Source organism: Alternaria arborescens (genome assembly GCF_004154835.1).
Source record: "Alternaria arborescens strain FERA 675 chromosome Unknown contig_25, whole genome shotgun sequence".
Classification (NCBI taxonomy): Eukaryota; Fungi; Ascomycota; class Dothideomycetes; order Pleosporales; family Pleosporaceae; genus Alternaria; species Alternaria arborescens.
Window position 1 is genome coordinate 150580 of NW_021167880.1, and position 15001 is coordinate 165580.

At 52.2% G+C, this 15001-nt stretch overlaps 4 protein-coding genes across 4 annotated transcripts; 2 read left to right on the top strand and 2 right to left on the bottom strand.

Annotated features, from left to right (window-relative positions):
* Positions 1-157: 157 nt before the first annotated feature.
* AA0111_g9143 (pH-response regulator protein palF/RIM8) lies at positions 158-2775 on the bottom strand (the record flags this gene model as incomplete). Its single annotated transcript, XM_028655669.1, has 2 exons — positions 158-2254; positions 2308-2775. The coding sequence occupies 2 exons, from the start codon at positions 2773-2775 to the stop codon at positions 158-160; spliced, it is 2565 nt and encodes an 854-aa protein (XP_028503183.1).
* A 3317-nt stretch (positions 2776-6092) lies between these two features.
* Positions 6093-7813, top strand: AA0111_g9144 (ATP-dependent RNA helicase; the record flags this gene model as incomplete). The annotated part of the gene is made up of 2 exons (XM_028655670.1): positions 6093-6382; positions 6439-7813. The coding sequence occupies 2 exons, from the start codon at positions 6093-6095 to the stop codon at positions 7811-7813; spliced, it is 1665 nt and encodes a 554-aa protein (XP_028503178.1).
* A 2302-nt stretch (positions 7814-10115) lies between these two features.
* On the bottom strand, positions 10116-10370 carry AA0111_g9145 (hypothetical protein; the record flags this gene model as incomplete). Its single annotated transcript, XM_028655671.1, has 1 exon — positions 10116-10370. One exon carries the CDS (start codon positions 10368-10370, stop codon positions 10116-10118), a length of 255 nt encoding a protein of 84 aa, XP_028503179.1.
* Positions 10371-11041: 671 nt separating this feature from the next.
* Positions 11042-13312, top strand: AA0111_g9146 (hypothetical protein; the record flags this gene model as incomplete). Its single annotated transcript, XM_028655672.1, has 1 exon — positions 11042-13312. The coding sequence occupies one exon, from the start codon at positions 11042-11044 to the stop codon at positions 13310-13312; it is 2271 nt and encodes a 756-aa protein (XP_028503245.1).
* Positions 13313-15001: the final 1689 nt, after the last annotated feature.

Below are 15001 nucleotides of genomic sequence, written 5' to 3' on the forward strand. Positions count from 1 at the left end.
CGATTCCAGGTATCATAATAACAAACCACCCAACACATTCCAATCGTCTTGCGCTTTGAAAAAGATTACCATATCATCCAGGTAGACTCAGGCTACGCGCAACGCTCAAGTCTATGCAGTCACTGCCCAAACACCATAAACGCCAACATCATGCATTTCACCTCCGGTACTCCGGCAAGGCTTCGCTTTCCCGTCTGTGGTCCTGTAGCGTACCTTGCGTACTTCGGCCTGGACGCACAGCACCTACCAGATCTTCGTCGTCGTCGTTCAGCATAGGTGCCGAAGGTGCCAACTGTAAGCTTTGCATTCTGTCTAGCGGCGGTGCTGAAGGAGCGTGCGATGGCTCCCCATCTTCATCATGATCCGTAGGGGGCGCGCTTCTTTCCATTTCCAGTCTCCGCCGTGTCATCTCTTGCTTGTCGTCGGTTGGTTCGACATGTGATGATGAGCTAGCGACGTACTCAGGCGCCGACCCTTGTACTGTGCTGGGTGACTGCGGTGGTAGCGGCGGTAGTGGTTTCGACTGGTCGTTGTTATCTTCACTAGTGGATGGTTCTAGGCGATTTGGATGTATGGTATGCGAGGATTCAGTCCTTATGGTTCTTGTCTCATCGTCCGTAATGTTCGTAACACGACGCTGCAAAAGCGGTGCCGGAGTTGTGCGCGACGATAATAATGGCGATGAGGCAGCACGGAATGGGGGTGGGGGATGCGCCGGAGTGGAAGAAGACGAAGATGCTGCGACATAAGGGGGGTTTGGATCGTCGTCTTCCGGTAACAATGGCGCCGACGCTGGTATACCGTATTGGACCGTTCCTGAAGGCGCAGATGGTCCGGCATTATCAGGCGGCTGAGAAGGCAATAAACGCTCCTCTGCTCTTCGTAATCGCTCTTTCTCTGACATTCCTTGTTCTTCCTCGGGAACAGCTGCAGGTACCGGGAAGGATGCAGCTCCACTTGTACTATGTTGTTCGTACCCAGGAACTTCATAATACGTTGGATCGTAGTTGTAATCGTAATACTGTCCGTTCTCGTCTTGCTCGTAATAGTACTGATCGTAGCCGTGTTCAGCGTTCGGCTCCATGTGCTCCCCATAGGCGCCGTTGTTGTCGACCATTTGTTCTTGAGTTTGTTTCTTCTTGCCATTTCTATCGCTATCCCTGGTACCGATAACAACTTCGAACAAAGCAGAAACGATGCCCTTTTCGCGACGAATCTGATCGGTATCCACAAAATTGCCGCCCCAGGTCGAGAACATGCTGCCAGTAGCATCGTCGCGTGCCATAGCCGAGGTACCACCAGCTGCTGAAGGTAGGTTGACAAGTCCAGCATTAGATACCATTCGGTCGAGGCCTGTCAATTTGCCCTGTATATCCACGACTACTTCGACGTAGTATTTGAAGGATATCATTGCGCCCGGAACATTTGATATTGTGGGAAATGCTTCATCGGGCACACGCACTGTACACTTCACTTCGGCCATTAACGTCCTAGGATCGACGAAGAGCGGTGCGAACGATTGGCATAGATCTTTGCGAAACAAATGACTAGATCCAGCCGATGAGAGCGACAAGCCCCCCAATCCAGTTCTTGACTTTGGATAGTAATCTTCGGATTTGGTCTTGTCGCCTTTGCTGTTGGGTACAACAGGTAGTGCAGGATGCATATCAACTCTCGCTTGACGATACAGCGTGATGATAATGCCTTTCAGGCTCCGTATGTGCTTTGTATGGTTTACGGTCACTTTAATCGGTATTTGGTCGCCTCTAAGAAAGCCTCCCTTGAGCACGTCGATTGTAGCTGTAATCGTCTTTCCTTTCAGGGTCGTCCGGCTTCCATTCTGTGAGCCCGATCCATCTGTAGCTGTGTTGACTGAGCGAATGCCATACTCAGTGCCAGAAGCGTTCCCGCTACTCCTCTGACTCTCATAGCTCACGTCGCTAGGTGAGGGGCTTCGTAGACCCTCTGTCTCCTCGATAGTATTTGTTGCTTCCAAAGAAGACCCTACTGGCGGAGGTTCTGAAGTAGAAGGTGTTTGTGATGCTTCCTCGGTTGGCCGTTTCCGCGTTGACCTAGCACGCGTTCGTCTAGATATAGGTTCCAATGAGATGACACGGGGCTTTAGCGGCGGTACGGGTGCGATGTCGACTGATTCGGTAAGGTAAACCTTCGTATCGCATGACGCGGTCGGAGACATGGTAGTGGGGCGGGTCAAGGTAGCGTTGAGCATATAGGAAATAGTTCCGCGCTCAAACTGTACCTTATTGTCAGCGTGTTGGTCAATTACAGCACTGGATTATTGCTTACGTCGATGCTGCTGGGCAAGCCTTTGGACGGAAACTCGAGTTCGAAATTGAAGTGGTACACGCCCTCGGACAGTCTCCCCTCGCCGCAAAGCACAACCTCGTCCTCGAACAGCGAAACGAACCCATTGCCAAAGTAACTGCCTGCCTTCTTTCCTCTCCCAGAGCCGACTGTTGAACAATAGTTCTTGTACGCGTCCCCCGGGGTATTTGGGTTCTTGAACACCTGGGCGTAGCCATGTAGGGAGACGACCAAATGAGTGATTCTCAGGGGTTTGACAATCTTGATAATGACAGTTCCGCTGATGATATCTCCTGGAGTGTAATGCCGATGCGGGTCGTCAGACTGGATATAAAACTCGGTGTAATAGCGAGTCTTGGAGGTCAAGGGCGATTTGAGCCGAGATAGAAACGATCTGCTCGACACTGGAGAGGACGGAGTGGCGGGTGTACGTGTCTGGCTGGAAGTCATACTCCGTGTACCACGCACATCATGCGGCTACCCGCGATATCGACAACTGTCTGGGGGAGCCCTCGCGACTATACAGAGGCGCCAAACCGAGCTCGCCGCTGGAAGGGCCGAGAAGGGCTATTGCGCAGGGGTGTGAGGTGTAGGTACCGGTATCAGGAAGCACGCGCGACTGGCTGGCTGGCTGGCTGGCGACGGGTGAATCGCAGAAACGAGCTGGCGTGATTAGGCACGGCGGTAGGCGCAACGGGGACGATGAAGGACGCGGTCAGGTGTCCGGCGTATGATGTTGTGGTTCTCGGGCGGTCGCTTCAGGGCTGGCGCACGCAACGGCGACGCGCAACTGTCTCAGATGGACGGGGGGCTGTGGTGGTGCAACTAGACAACGGCGATAGGAAGCAACTGGATAGCGCGCACCCTTGGTCAGCATTGCGGACGGCTCTGCGTAAGAGTGGCAATATGGGGCCTTCTCGCGGTCCCACGCGGGGAACGACGATGGTGATGGTGGCAGTGCTCTCTAGCGTGAGCAAAGACAAGCCATCGTGCACGGCGCCGCCCCATGGATGCTAACTTGACGGGCGCACGGCGGACAGCAGTCGGGGAGCCTGTGGGGCGCGAAGGAATGGATGGATTGAATGATGGATCAGCAGTTACGTACATCTTGGGTTGCGCAGAAGGCTTGTTCAAGAGCCGCAATGCTCTTGGCTGCCAAGTCGTCAAGGGAACACGGGGTCTGCGACACGATGGAGCGACGTAGAGTGGAGACCCTTTGTATGTGGGAAATGTCGAGTATCCTCAACAGCCTCTGAAGATTGATGTTCAGATGCAGCTTGAAGAGTGAAGACAAGTCGTGCGCGGAAGAGCTAGGCCAGCAATGCTTGGGGTCGTCGCCAGCTATACAAGAAAGTTACCCGCGGAGGGAGGCACCGTGCTCACACTACACGATGCACACCATACGCGGATCAACCTATGCGGATCCCCGATGCTGGGTCGCTAGGCTGTTGTTGCGTTGCACACTTCTTTTCGTCCGCCTACTCGGCCTAATCCCATGCGAGCCCTTCTCCCAGTATCGCTCCGACGGTCTGTCGAAGCTTGCCCTAGGTAAAACCGACTAGAGCACGGGCTATGAAGCTTGCGACACAATTGTTGTGGTGAGGAGAACCATAAAGCGTCAGTGAGTTTGCTGCAGGGCTGACAAGTCTGGCGCCAGATGCTATTCATGTTTAGCCATTGGCGAGTCGACAGGCCCACCGCGGTCTCGATCACGCCGTCCCCGTCCTAGCGTGAGATCGTTGCTAAGCTTCTGTGCCAAGGAGGTCATCAATGCTTATCATATGCTATTAGTGCGAAACAGCCTGGCATCATGCTTCACGTTTTGGAGGGGAAAGATCACACCACGGTGATGATGCGTTCTCTGGTGGGGGGTGTCCGGGCGGGATCCACAAACCGCCAAAAGCTCCCACATGTGACAACACCTAACGCGCGTCCATTTAAAGTAGAAATGCATTGAGCAACTGCCTCACCTTTTGCACGTCCTTAATAATCGGTGCGAGCGCTGGCTTGAAACCAGTTCGTCAATCGTAATACATGATAGGTAGAATTGCGTGCGAGTCACATAGTCGAGTTACTATGGTCTCAATCTACTTCCTCACGAGTGTCTCAATTCTGCTTACTTCAAGAAAGTTTCCAATTACCTGAGAAATTCCTCGCAATTCCTCGTACGCTACATACCTCATATGGATTCGATCCACGGTCAGTTAGCCTACCAAAAGTGTACATAGTTCACATCCCATAGTATGCATTAGCTATCCCCTCACTGGACTTCCACATTTGCTCAATTCTCCTCTTTCAGTCTTCTTTAGCTCCTTCTTCTCCCGTATCCTCTGCTTCCACTTAAGAACCTGATGCTGCTAGATGTCACTAAGGCTAGCTGGTCCGCTTCCCTCGTAAACGCAATCGATGATCTGCTGTTGGTTTACACAATGTTGGATAGCAATGTGGACAAAGAACGCAAAGGGCTGATACATGAATTGAGGCAGGGGGTGTAAGGCGAAGTTCCGTGTTGGTGAAGTTGTCTTGTATCATGCCCAGTTCTCCTCATTTTCGTTGAGCAGGCTGGGCAAGTCTACTTCCACTATCGAGGCGCGTTTCTCGACTGACTTAACACCCTCACCGTATCTCTTGTCGATACGACGAGAAGTTCTCGTTCATTGAGAAAGGGCTAGTTTTATTGCTCCATGTCTATTGGGTGGAAATTCCAGGTCTCTGTTGAATGGGTTGATGTGTTGCTTTGGATAGAGGTAGATGCAAGCTTTGCTGATGAGATTGTCGACGTTTGCGCCGATAAAGAAGTACTTAGGTAGGTTTCGCCGCCAAGAAACGGCTTTCAGCGTAGAAATATGTATGTCAATAAGCCCATGATCAAGAAGCCGTGAAACATGGTATGGTTGTTTGTGGCTCTTCCACACGGGCAGTGTATACGTTCCGAAAGCGTTGTCGTCTATTCGTAGGTTCTAGTGATTATTTCCCAACAATTAGAAAAAGGCAGTGCTAATCTCTAGGGAGCCTTTACTAGGCATCTCTAAATGTCTAATCAGAAGAGTAAGCCTTGAGATAAATGGAGACTTTGCCATTGTCAACATCGTATCTAAGGTCAGCCGTGCCGATAGCACCCTCATACGTTGTATACCATGTATTATGAGACGCACAGAAGGTACGAATTATTTGCTATCGAGTTCTGCTACGACAGCATGCCCATGAAAGCTCGCATGCGAGCCTTGGGCGAACATACCACAATAAAGACAGATTGAGCAAACACGACAATGGATCGACATAGACGCTGTGGCACCCGGCGTGGATGCGATCGAAAAGCAGACAATAGAGAAGCCACAGCGAGTGCTCACGACTCTGCGTGACCGAATGGCTGTCATGCTAGGGCCAGTAAATTCTTAAGTGTGTGGAGTTGATGGTAAGCAGGATGCTGACTCAGTATGTGGATAGAAGAAGCACGGACTGACGTCGTGTAATGAACTTTTCGCGGCAAACAAACTAACGGCTCGCACACTTTCAGTATCCATCCTGTCACAACATCTCGATCTCTTTACTTCTCTCTAGGTCTTCCTGTGGGGTTTATTTTGTATGTACGAATGAAGATAATGAAACTAGTTTCACGCTCTCTTCCATCTCGCACATTTGCTCTTGCTCGCCTCATTCCGTCGCGCCTGTCTCTAGCAACTAATATAAGATATAGCCACACCTCAACAGTCGTCCCCCTCACTCAACACAGACACTACACCCGACTTCCAGCACAACCCTCAGTCATGTCTGCACCACCCAAGCGCAAATGGCCTCGCGGCCGAGGCGGCGGCGGTGGCGGCGATCGTGCGAACGGTGCCCCTGGGCGCAGCGGGCCCACGAATCCTCGCTCAACCATGTCGCAGCAGCCAAAACGTCCCAGAGTTGAGGATTCGCAGGCGAAAGCCGAAACCGGTGTCGACGTGCGGCAGATGTACAGCACCGCGGCTGGCGATGCGGCACCGAAGCCTTTTTCCGATCTGAAGAACAAGCTGAATCCAGCCTTGCTGAATGGCTTGGATAAGATGGGATTCGAGTAAGCAGACGTCTTTACACATTGCTCTTTGACGGTGCCGTTGCTAACTGTTGCAGGTTCATGTCTCCAGTCCAACAAAAGGTCCTCACCGAGCTACCCACACTATCCTCCGACTGCGTTGTACAGGCAAAGACAGGTACGGGCAAGACCGTGGCCTTCCTGCTCCCTGCGATTCAGAACCTCCTAGCGGGTAATATGCCTAGAAGAGGCAAGGTCGCCATTCTCGTCGTCTGTCCCACGCGCGAGCTGGCTCTACAGATAGCGAAGGAGTGCAATGGCGTTACAGCATGTCTGCCCCAGAAGATGGAGTGCCACACTGCGTTTGGCGGTACTTCTCGTGCCTCGAATCTCAAAGCCTTCATGAATGGTAATCCTACCGTTCTGGTCGCCACCCCTGGTCGTCTTGACGACATCCTAGGCGAAGAGCAAGTTCGCGAGAAGTTTTCTGATTTGAAAACGGTCATCCTCGATGAAGCGGACCAAATGCTTGATGCCGGATTTGCACCTGCGGTCAAAAAGATCCTGAGGCGCATCCCACCAAAGAACGATGGCTGGCAAGGAATGTGTTTCTCTGCTACATTGCCCAAAGAAGTTCTCGATATTGCCAAGATTGTCCTGTTCCCTGGTTACACACACCTCTCGACAGTCGACCCGAACGAAGTGCCGACCCACGAGCGCGTACCGCAATTTTTCTACTCTGTTCCCACTGTTGGTCAAACTTTCCCTGCGTTGTCGGCTTTGATCGAAGAGGAATACAATCAGAACCCTGCCGACTTCAAGGCCATTGTCTTCGGTACCACCGCGAACGGCGTTGGTCTACTCTACGATCTATACAGAAATGCGCTGCCGCAGTTTAAAATGTTTGAGTTGCACAGCCGCATGTCCCAGCCTGCTCGTACGCGCACAACTCAGGACTTCAAGGATGCTCAAAGCGGCATTCTGTTCGCATCTGATGTTGTCGGTCGAGGCATGGATTTCCCCAATGTTGGTCTAGTTGTCCAACTGGGTCTTCCCTCAAGCACTGACCAGTATGTTCATCGAGTTGGCCGAACGGCTCGTGCAGGCAAAGATGGGCGCGCTGTTCTCCTTCTCTTCGAGCAAGAAGCCTTCTTCCCCAGGATCAACAAGACGTTGCCCATCAACCCTTACCCTGTCGACCTCGTATCACGTCTTCCCTCGCACCAGGCGAACATCGACCGAGCTTTCGTTAACGTCGATGAAGTAGCCAAGTCAAAGGCGTACCAGGCATTCCTTGGTTACAACAAGACTTTCGTCAAGAAACTGCAGATCAGTACAGCGGATTTGGTTCGTCTTGCAAATGATTATGCGAGGACGATGGGCTGCCCAGAGCCGCCTATGTTGGAGAAGTCGACCGTTGGAAAGATGGGCTTGAAGGGAGTACCAGGTCTAAGGATTGGGTCCCGAAGGTGATCTACCCTGTTAGACCTTTAGAGGAATGGTCACACGCCGACATTTGATCACGTACTTTGTTTGAATTCTACACATAGACCATATGAAACTAGACGCGGCGGTTGAGTCTATCGAGCACTGTTGGTGGGAATAAAGGATAGACCATTTCGGTGCATTTGTACCTAGATACCCAATTTCTTCACTTCAATTATATCTTAACTGTCGTTCTCCACAACATGGGGTCCTGTCGCTCGTAGCGACTCTCGCGCCTTCTTCATACCTCCTTGTTGAACAAGTCTCTAATAGGAATGACAACGCGGTTTGGTGCCCGGAGACTTTGGTTCTTGTCCGTCGCATGTAAGACACGTTCATAGCACTGCACAACAATGGAAGAGCATGGTGTTCCCGTAACATTCATACTTTTGAGAGTACAAAGCCTTGCAAATTGCGCCTCATGCGTCTTCACGTTACCTTGGATGTGACACAGCTGATGTAATATCAGTTCGTTGCTACGATTGATCTGCCTCACGAACCTTTTAATATCACAACTCAAACGACGATAGCTTCCACCAGCACAAACCTGGCCATTGATACTGTTTTCCCACACGCATCATGTTTGTCCAGCGTCAGCAGGCTCCAGGCCTTCCCATTTCACATCTACGCCTTGTAACGAACTCCACTTAATCTTAAATCTTCACTTTGCATCACTTAGGCAGCATGATGATTTCAACACGAAGATCACGTCAAGACTCCTACAAGCTTTTGGTCCAGTGAACATGGTGCGAATTCCAGCCTTGGGCGCAAGTACATCAAACGCCCTGGACATTGGGCACATGACACCGTCAAATACACTAGGGATACATACCTAATCTCATGCTTGACAATCTAACCCAGCGGCTCCAGTCCTCTTCCAATCGCGACATCTTTAAGTATCCTTGCCCTACCTGACCCTGCAGGCAGTCCCATGCAGAACGAGAATGATATTTACGGCCGAAGCAATGGAATTGTATGTAGGTAATAGGAAGGGTCAAGAAATGTCCCGACAGAGCATGTTTTTAAGTTTAGTAAATGGCCGTGTGAGCGATTTAGTGTTTGACATGTTCGTGTACGCTTTAAAGCATGACTGATGGGCATACCGTTTGGAGATATATCAACTGTGCAATTAGGTGAAAAGATCAGAATGAGAGGATGTCGGGTTACCAGGCAGGTAAGGCTGTAAGAGATAGACTTTCGGTAATCGCACATGTCACTCATTTTCCAACGTTCTGGGCTCTGGCAGTATCTGGCTCAAATCTTGATGGGTTAGACTTTGGCCTCACGGTTTCACAACGGAGGATTATCAAAATGCAATTTTCGTGATTGGTTATAGAATTGTAATTCCGTGGAGTACCGGCTACAACTTGGGCTCCGATCAGACAGGTAACGTCGGGCGGGTGAGCTACGGACGAAGTGAGGCAAGCTGCGAAAACGACCAGCTGGCGGCCCTCCACTTTAGAAATACACTTCCCGGCCGGGTTATACAAACCTGTTTGCAGGTTCAGACGCGTAGAGAACAGACACTGTTGAGGTCGAAGTTGCGGCTACCCGCTGATCACCATGATGAGCCGTCCGCCCCACGTTGCTAATCACGGAGGAGGCTCCGCATCGTGATCTGTAAAGACTCGCTTAGGAGGTTATTAATGGAACCACAGACGTTTGTTGACGGCTGTCTAGCCCGGACCAGAGCGTTGCGCCTTTCAACAGGAGCTGAGCCGCAAGGACAAAGATCTTTGGTACCGAACAAGAGAGAAGTGGTGAGCTAGACATGTGTAAATGGGTACTCCGGATACGGTACATGCGTGATGATTGTTGGGTGGGGTACAGTACTGGGGTAAGCTGACACGGAAGCATGGTAGCGAAGGCTTCCTCGCATCAAGACGGCATGCTCGGAGCGCACTACGACGAGTTACCCGTTTTTCACGTAGTGAGCCAAGATGAGTTTTCGCGCATGTAGTCGACCAGATGGCATTTCATCTCCTTTGCGAGTTCGCGATCGCGATGCAGGAGGAGTTCCGTGCGCTGGAGTTGAGAGATCGAAATGAGGTGTCTGTGGTAGTTTGTGTGGACGCGTCTGGACCGCGAGGGCAGCTATGCAGCGTGGACAGCGTGCCCCTAGGGTGTCGGCCTGTGGCTTTAGTGGTTGAGCTGAGCTGCACCTAAGAACCAGGGTGCCGTTTGTCGAGTTTCATGCGCCCCTAGTGTTCGGATCAGACTGTGCCACTGTCTGGCACTCGATAGGCTGTACAGCACGCCCGGGACATGTCCCCTAGGCATACGAAAGCTGTTAACCACCGGCTTGTAGAGTACTCGGCGTCGACGAATCTGTTGTTTCACCGGCGCGTTGTGCAGGCGCTTGCAGGGCGGAGGCTTCCCCAGGCGTGGCCGCAGGCGTTGGATTCGACATGTCGCGGCGGGCAAAAGCAACGGGTTCCAGATGGGCGTCAATGGTAGCAGCAGCAGCCTTACCGGTGCACGCCCACTGCAAACAGCTGGCTAGTGTAATGCCGGCACGAGGTTGTCCCTGGGCGAGATGGGACATGACGTGCGATCGATCAGAGGGAACGCGTGCTCGGACGGCCTCATTGGTCGCGCTCCCTTGCTCCTTCCTTGCAGGTGCGTTTGCGGTGGCAGCCAAGGAAGGTGCGCTGCAGCTGCCTCCAAGCCTGCCTACTTGCTCTTGTCCTGCCCGCTTTCCTCTCCGCGGTCGAGTAGCAGGCTAAGACGCTCCTCTTCCTGTCTTCTTGTTTCAGCGTCCTCTTCGCGTCTTTGCATCTCTCCTGCCCCAACCCTCAATTTATCTGTTATCAGAAGAAAACGCACACCGCCCTCCCGCTGCAGATCCGGCATTACTGTCGTCAGAGGTTACTTTTTAGCGCCCTTAAGCGAATTGCTCCGCTGCCTCATCGCATCAGCACAGGTTAGATAGCAGCCCACACCCCCTCAAAGGAGCTCCTTTCTCACAGAGTCACGTAGAATTGCACCGCACATGACAGGCAGCCTACTCCCTCCGACAATTGCCAGCCCACACCTGGCCGCCGACTTCACCACCCACTTGGCCCTCGTCACCGCAATCTTAGTCAACACCGCACCCGCCGACCGTGCTTAGTCGCCTCGACGGACCCATTTTGCATTTCTAAACGCGACTTCACGCGTCAAAGCGTCTGGAGAGACTATACAAGGCTGTTGGTGCCCTTGTAGCTGAGTCTCGCCATGGCTGCAGCGCGTCGACAACCTTCCATGCAGATTTTTCAGGACCCTGTGCAGCCTCACGACCACCACCAGATCAACGCCTTTGACCCACGCTACCTCGACGCCTTCACGTCCATCACCGACGTGTCCAACAACTCAAACACGCTCCTCGCCCCTCCCGCGCCCTTCACCGCCAAAGCATCGCCCCGCAAGACCCGCCAAGTCTCCAGTTCTCCTCCACCCAGCGCCCTCGTCGAGAAGGGCCTCAACACCCTCAAGATCCCGCCGCCGCAAGAGCAGTGGTTTCGCACCGACGCGCCCACCAAGAAGGCCCAGGCTGCGTCTTCGCAGGACTCGCACCCAATGGTCGGCGATATTCAGTACTGGTCCGGCTATCCCTCCCACATGGACAAGGAGAACGCGTATTATTCCGGCCCAGTCATGTCCACCCTGTCAGCGGCAGAGCCGCTCATGAAGCAAGGGAGCAAGCGACCACTTATGGACGCTGCCCCATTACGCGATCGCACCAACATGAACATCAGCAAGAAACAGAAGTTCGTCAAGGACATCAAGATCGAAGAGGTAGACGGGCCGCTACCCAACCCAGACCAAATGCCCACTATCGAGGACGACGGAAACAAGCCTTCTTACAGCTACGCGATGCTCATTGGCATGGCCATTCTAAGAGCACCGAGCCGTCGATTAACCCTCGCCCAGATCTACAAATGGATCTCCGACACATTCGCCTTCTACCGCAACTCCCAGGAGACAGGATGGCAAAACAGCATCCGTCACAATCTCAGTCTGAGCAAATCGTTTTCTAAGCAAGAGCGCCCCAAGGACGACCCTGGAAAAGGCCATTACTGGGTCATCAACGCTGGGTTCGAGAAGCAGTATCACAAGGTCAAGCCCGTTCGTCGACCGGCTCATCCAGAACCTCTTGCTCCGGCATATGCCAGTGATCTCCCGCGCCCGTCCACATCCATGTCAGCTAGCTTCCCACCCATGAGCTCGACAAAGGGATTTGACTCGAGCAAATTTCCGGAAGAGGCCGAGCTACCTTCTTCCGAGGCTACCATCCCCTGCTCCGACCCGGCTGCTCATGATGGACATGATCCTATTAGCATGCCGCCGCCCCGTCAAATGCCATCTTCACCTCCACCAGCCGACATCCACTCCTCACCGCCTCCACCTGTCTCCCGATCCCGCTCGGTTCGTGAGGACACACCGCCACGTGCTCCACATTTCCCTCCCAACAGCCGCTCGGGCGGACGCAGGCGCAAGTTCAACGGCCTTGGTGACAGCGGCTACTACTCTTCTATTGAATCGTCTGCGATCAAGGGTAACCCGATGGGACCTCTACTCACCTCCGAAGCGGATCTCGATCGCCCTAACCTCAAACGTGGCCGCGCTGAAGAAGAGATTGCCCGCATACGTGGCTCTTCTTACGACTCTCCCACCAAGACAAGGTCTCACACGAAGCAACCTGTCATCTCGTCGCCGGTTCGTCAGGGTGGCAAGGTACTCGACCCTCTTACCCCTGCTATCGTCTTCAAGCGTCCTGCCCTCCCACCCGCTTCCGCATCACCCAATACCAACCTACGCAACCACCGCAACAAGATGCGAGAACTAGTAGGTGGTTCACCGGATAAGAGCTTGGCTATGTGGGTTGACACTTCCTTCCTCGATAACAAGGCGTGGAGCCCGGCTGTATCGATCCCCAACGAAGAGAATGTCAACCTTGTTGGCCACGGTTTCGAGAGTACCTTCGACATCTTTGGAGATTTTGGCTACAACGAAAGCCCTTTAAAGCGATCTGCTAAGCGTCCCCGTCTTGAGCGTGCTGTCACCACAAGCGGTGTCCTTGCTGACATTACTGGCGCCAAGAGCAACATGATCAACTCGCCTACACCCAACTGGAAGATGTCGTCCTCTTTCCTCAACATCCCAGACCTATCACCTGCTAAGAAAATGTCACCCATCAAAGCTCCCATGTTGAAGTCTACTACATCTCCCTCTCTCTCTGAGTTTGCCCTCCCCCAGCCAAACAAAGAGAACACACATTCGGGTCTTGCGCCTCCTCAATCCTTCCATGTTCCTGCGAAGCCGCTGCAGCAGGATGATGAGGACATCTTCCACTTGTTGCACAGTGACGAGTCTGAGCCAGGTATTGACCTGCTTCAGGGTTTTGAGAAGATAGGAGCGCGAACATTGGCTGTCGCACCCAACGGCTCGCCACAGAAGAAGGCTGCGAGACCGGGCTTGGCCCGCAGTTCAACAACTCGCTTCTAAGCAAACTACCAAGATGCCATTGTCACTGGCTATTGGTTTTCGTCTAATCTTTTGCTCTACTCCTGGATCTCATCTCCTGGATCTGGATGCCTCTTTCTTCGCCATTCTCGATACCCCTCATCTTGCGACTACATGTTTTAGCTCTTTCCCCCTGGCCCTCCATATCACGGTTCCCCAGGTCATCACTTCGACCCCTCCCTCTTTGCATTATCCATTGGATAATTCCGACTCACGATGTAACGACCAACGATACCCACGATAGCAACGGCTGGCTCCCTCTACTTATAAAGTCTAATTTGACATATCTTCTCATTAGGCGAGGCGTCGCAAGGCCACGTGGAACATACACATTACGCCTGCTGCTGTGTCTACTACGGTGTTTGGGATTTTGTTTCTTAGCGAGCGATGCAAGCGTAATGATATATTGAGCTGGACATTGGGCTTGAACGGAGATGGTCATTTTTATATGGCGTAATCACGACGCGGACGAGAACGCGAACATGCCTGAACGTAGCGGATACTATATAGTCTTTCTCATTCAGCGAATTGAACATGTTTCTTGATCCCTAACATTATGTCCGCCATGCTCACACCTCAGTCTGTGAATTGGTTCGCTGCCTAGTTACACTTATCATACGCCTCCTTCTGACCTGCTATACGTGGACTAAGACTGTAAGCAGTCTGTATGATTGAATAGGAACTCTGATGGCACGATCTATGTTGCATACAAACATACAAACGTGCACCTAGAAAACAACCAATAGTAGTACTCCTGGATTTAATTCTCCGCAGACTTACGTTTCCGGTACCCCCTCTTCTTCTCTTCTCCTCTCAACGAAAGCCCATTCGTCCCAACAACACCGTTCTACCCGCAAAAAGCAAGCGTCACCCCTCGTTTCGCGCGGGATATACTACCCTCGGGCTATCGGCCCCCCGTGTATGATTGTAAAACTTGGGACACTAGTCACGATCGTCCTTGCTGTAGATGCACCTGCATATGCATATGCAACCCACCTTTCTAGTCTGTCGCTACCCCACAAACGGATTACGCAGCTAAAGCCTAGGGCAAATATGTCGGCACTCTCGGTAGGTCAAGGTTATAGCGCGCCATGGAACTGTATACATCCGCTTCCGTGATCAACAGAGGTAAACACTACCAAGCATACGATGGCTGTGCGGACGTCTGTGCGTCAGTGCATGATCAGCATGTAGTAAGTACATAGTACATACATACCCGTAGTGGCCCAAAGCAGAATTTCTCAATCAGGTAGAAGAAGTAACCTGTCGTGGCAACGTGGTCTACGCTTTAAGCTTGCCTTCTTCGTATACGTACGTGCCCTTGTCTGAACCTTGGATTGACCAGATACCTATGTGCTCTGAGGGGAGCCGGAAGCATGCGAGTGGCACGTTCTCGCAATTCTACAATTTATGCTTCATCAAGCGTACCTTCATTTGGCCTACTTGTCTATTTTAGCTCAATGACAATAAAGTCGGGGCGGAAGCAAGAATATGGCAAGTGAAGATTGTGCAAAAAACATACAACAGCGGAGATTCGCCAGTGGTCACCCACCTGACTACTAATCCGCCGGTTAAGGGTTTATCGTGTGGAGAGCGGACGGGATCCAGAGTCTTCCTTTACCTATGGTCGTATGTAGTCATCATCCGATTTCAAAATCATATATGCTCAAC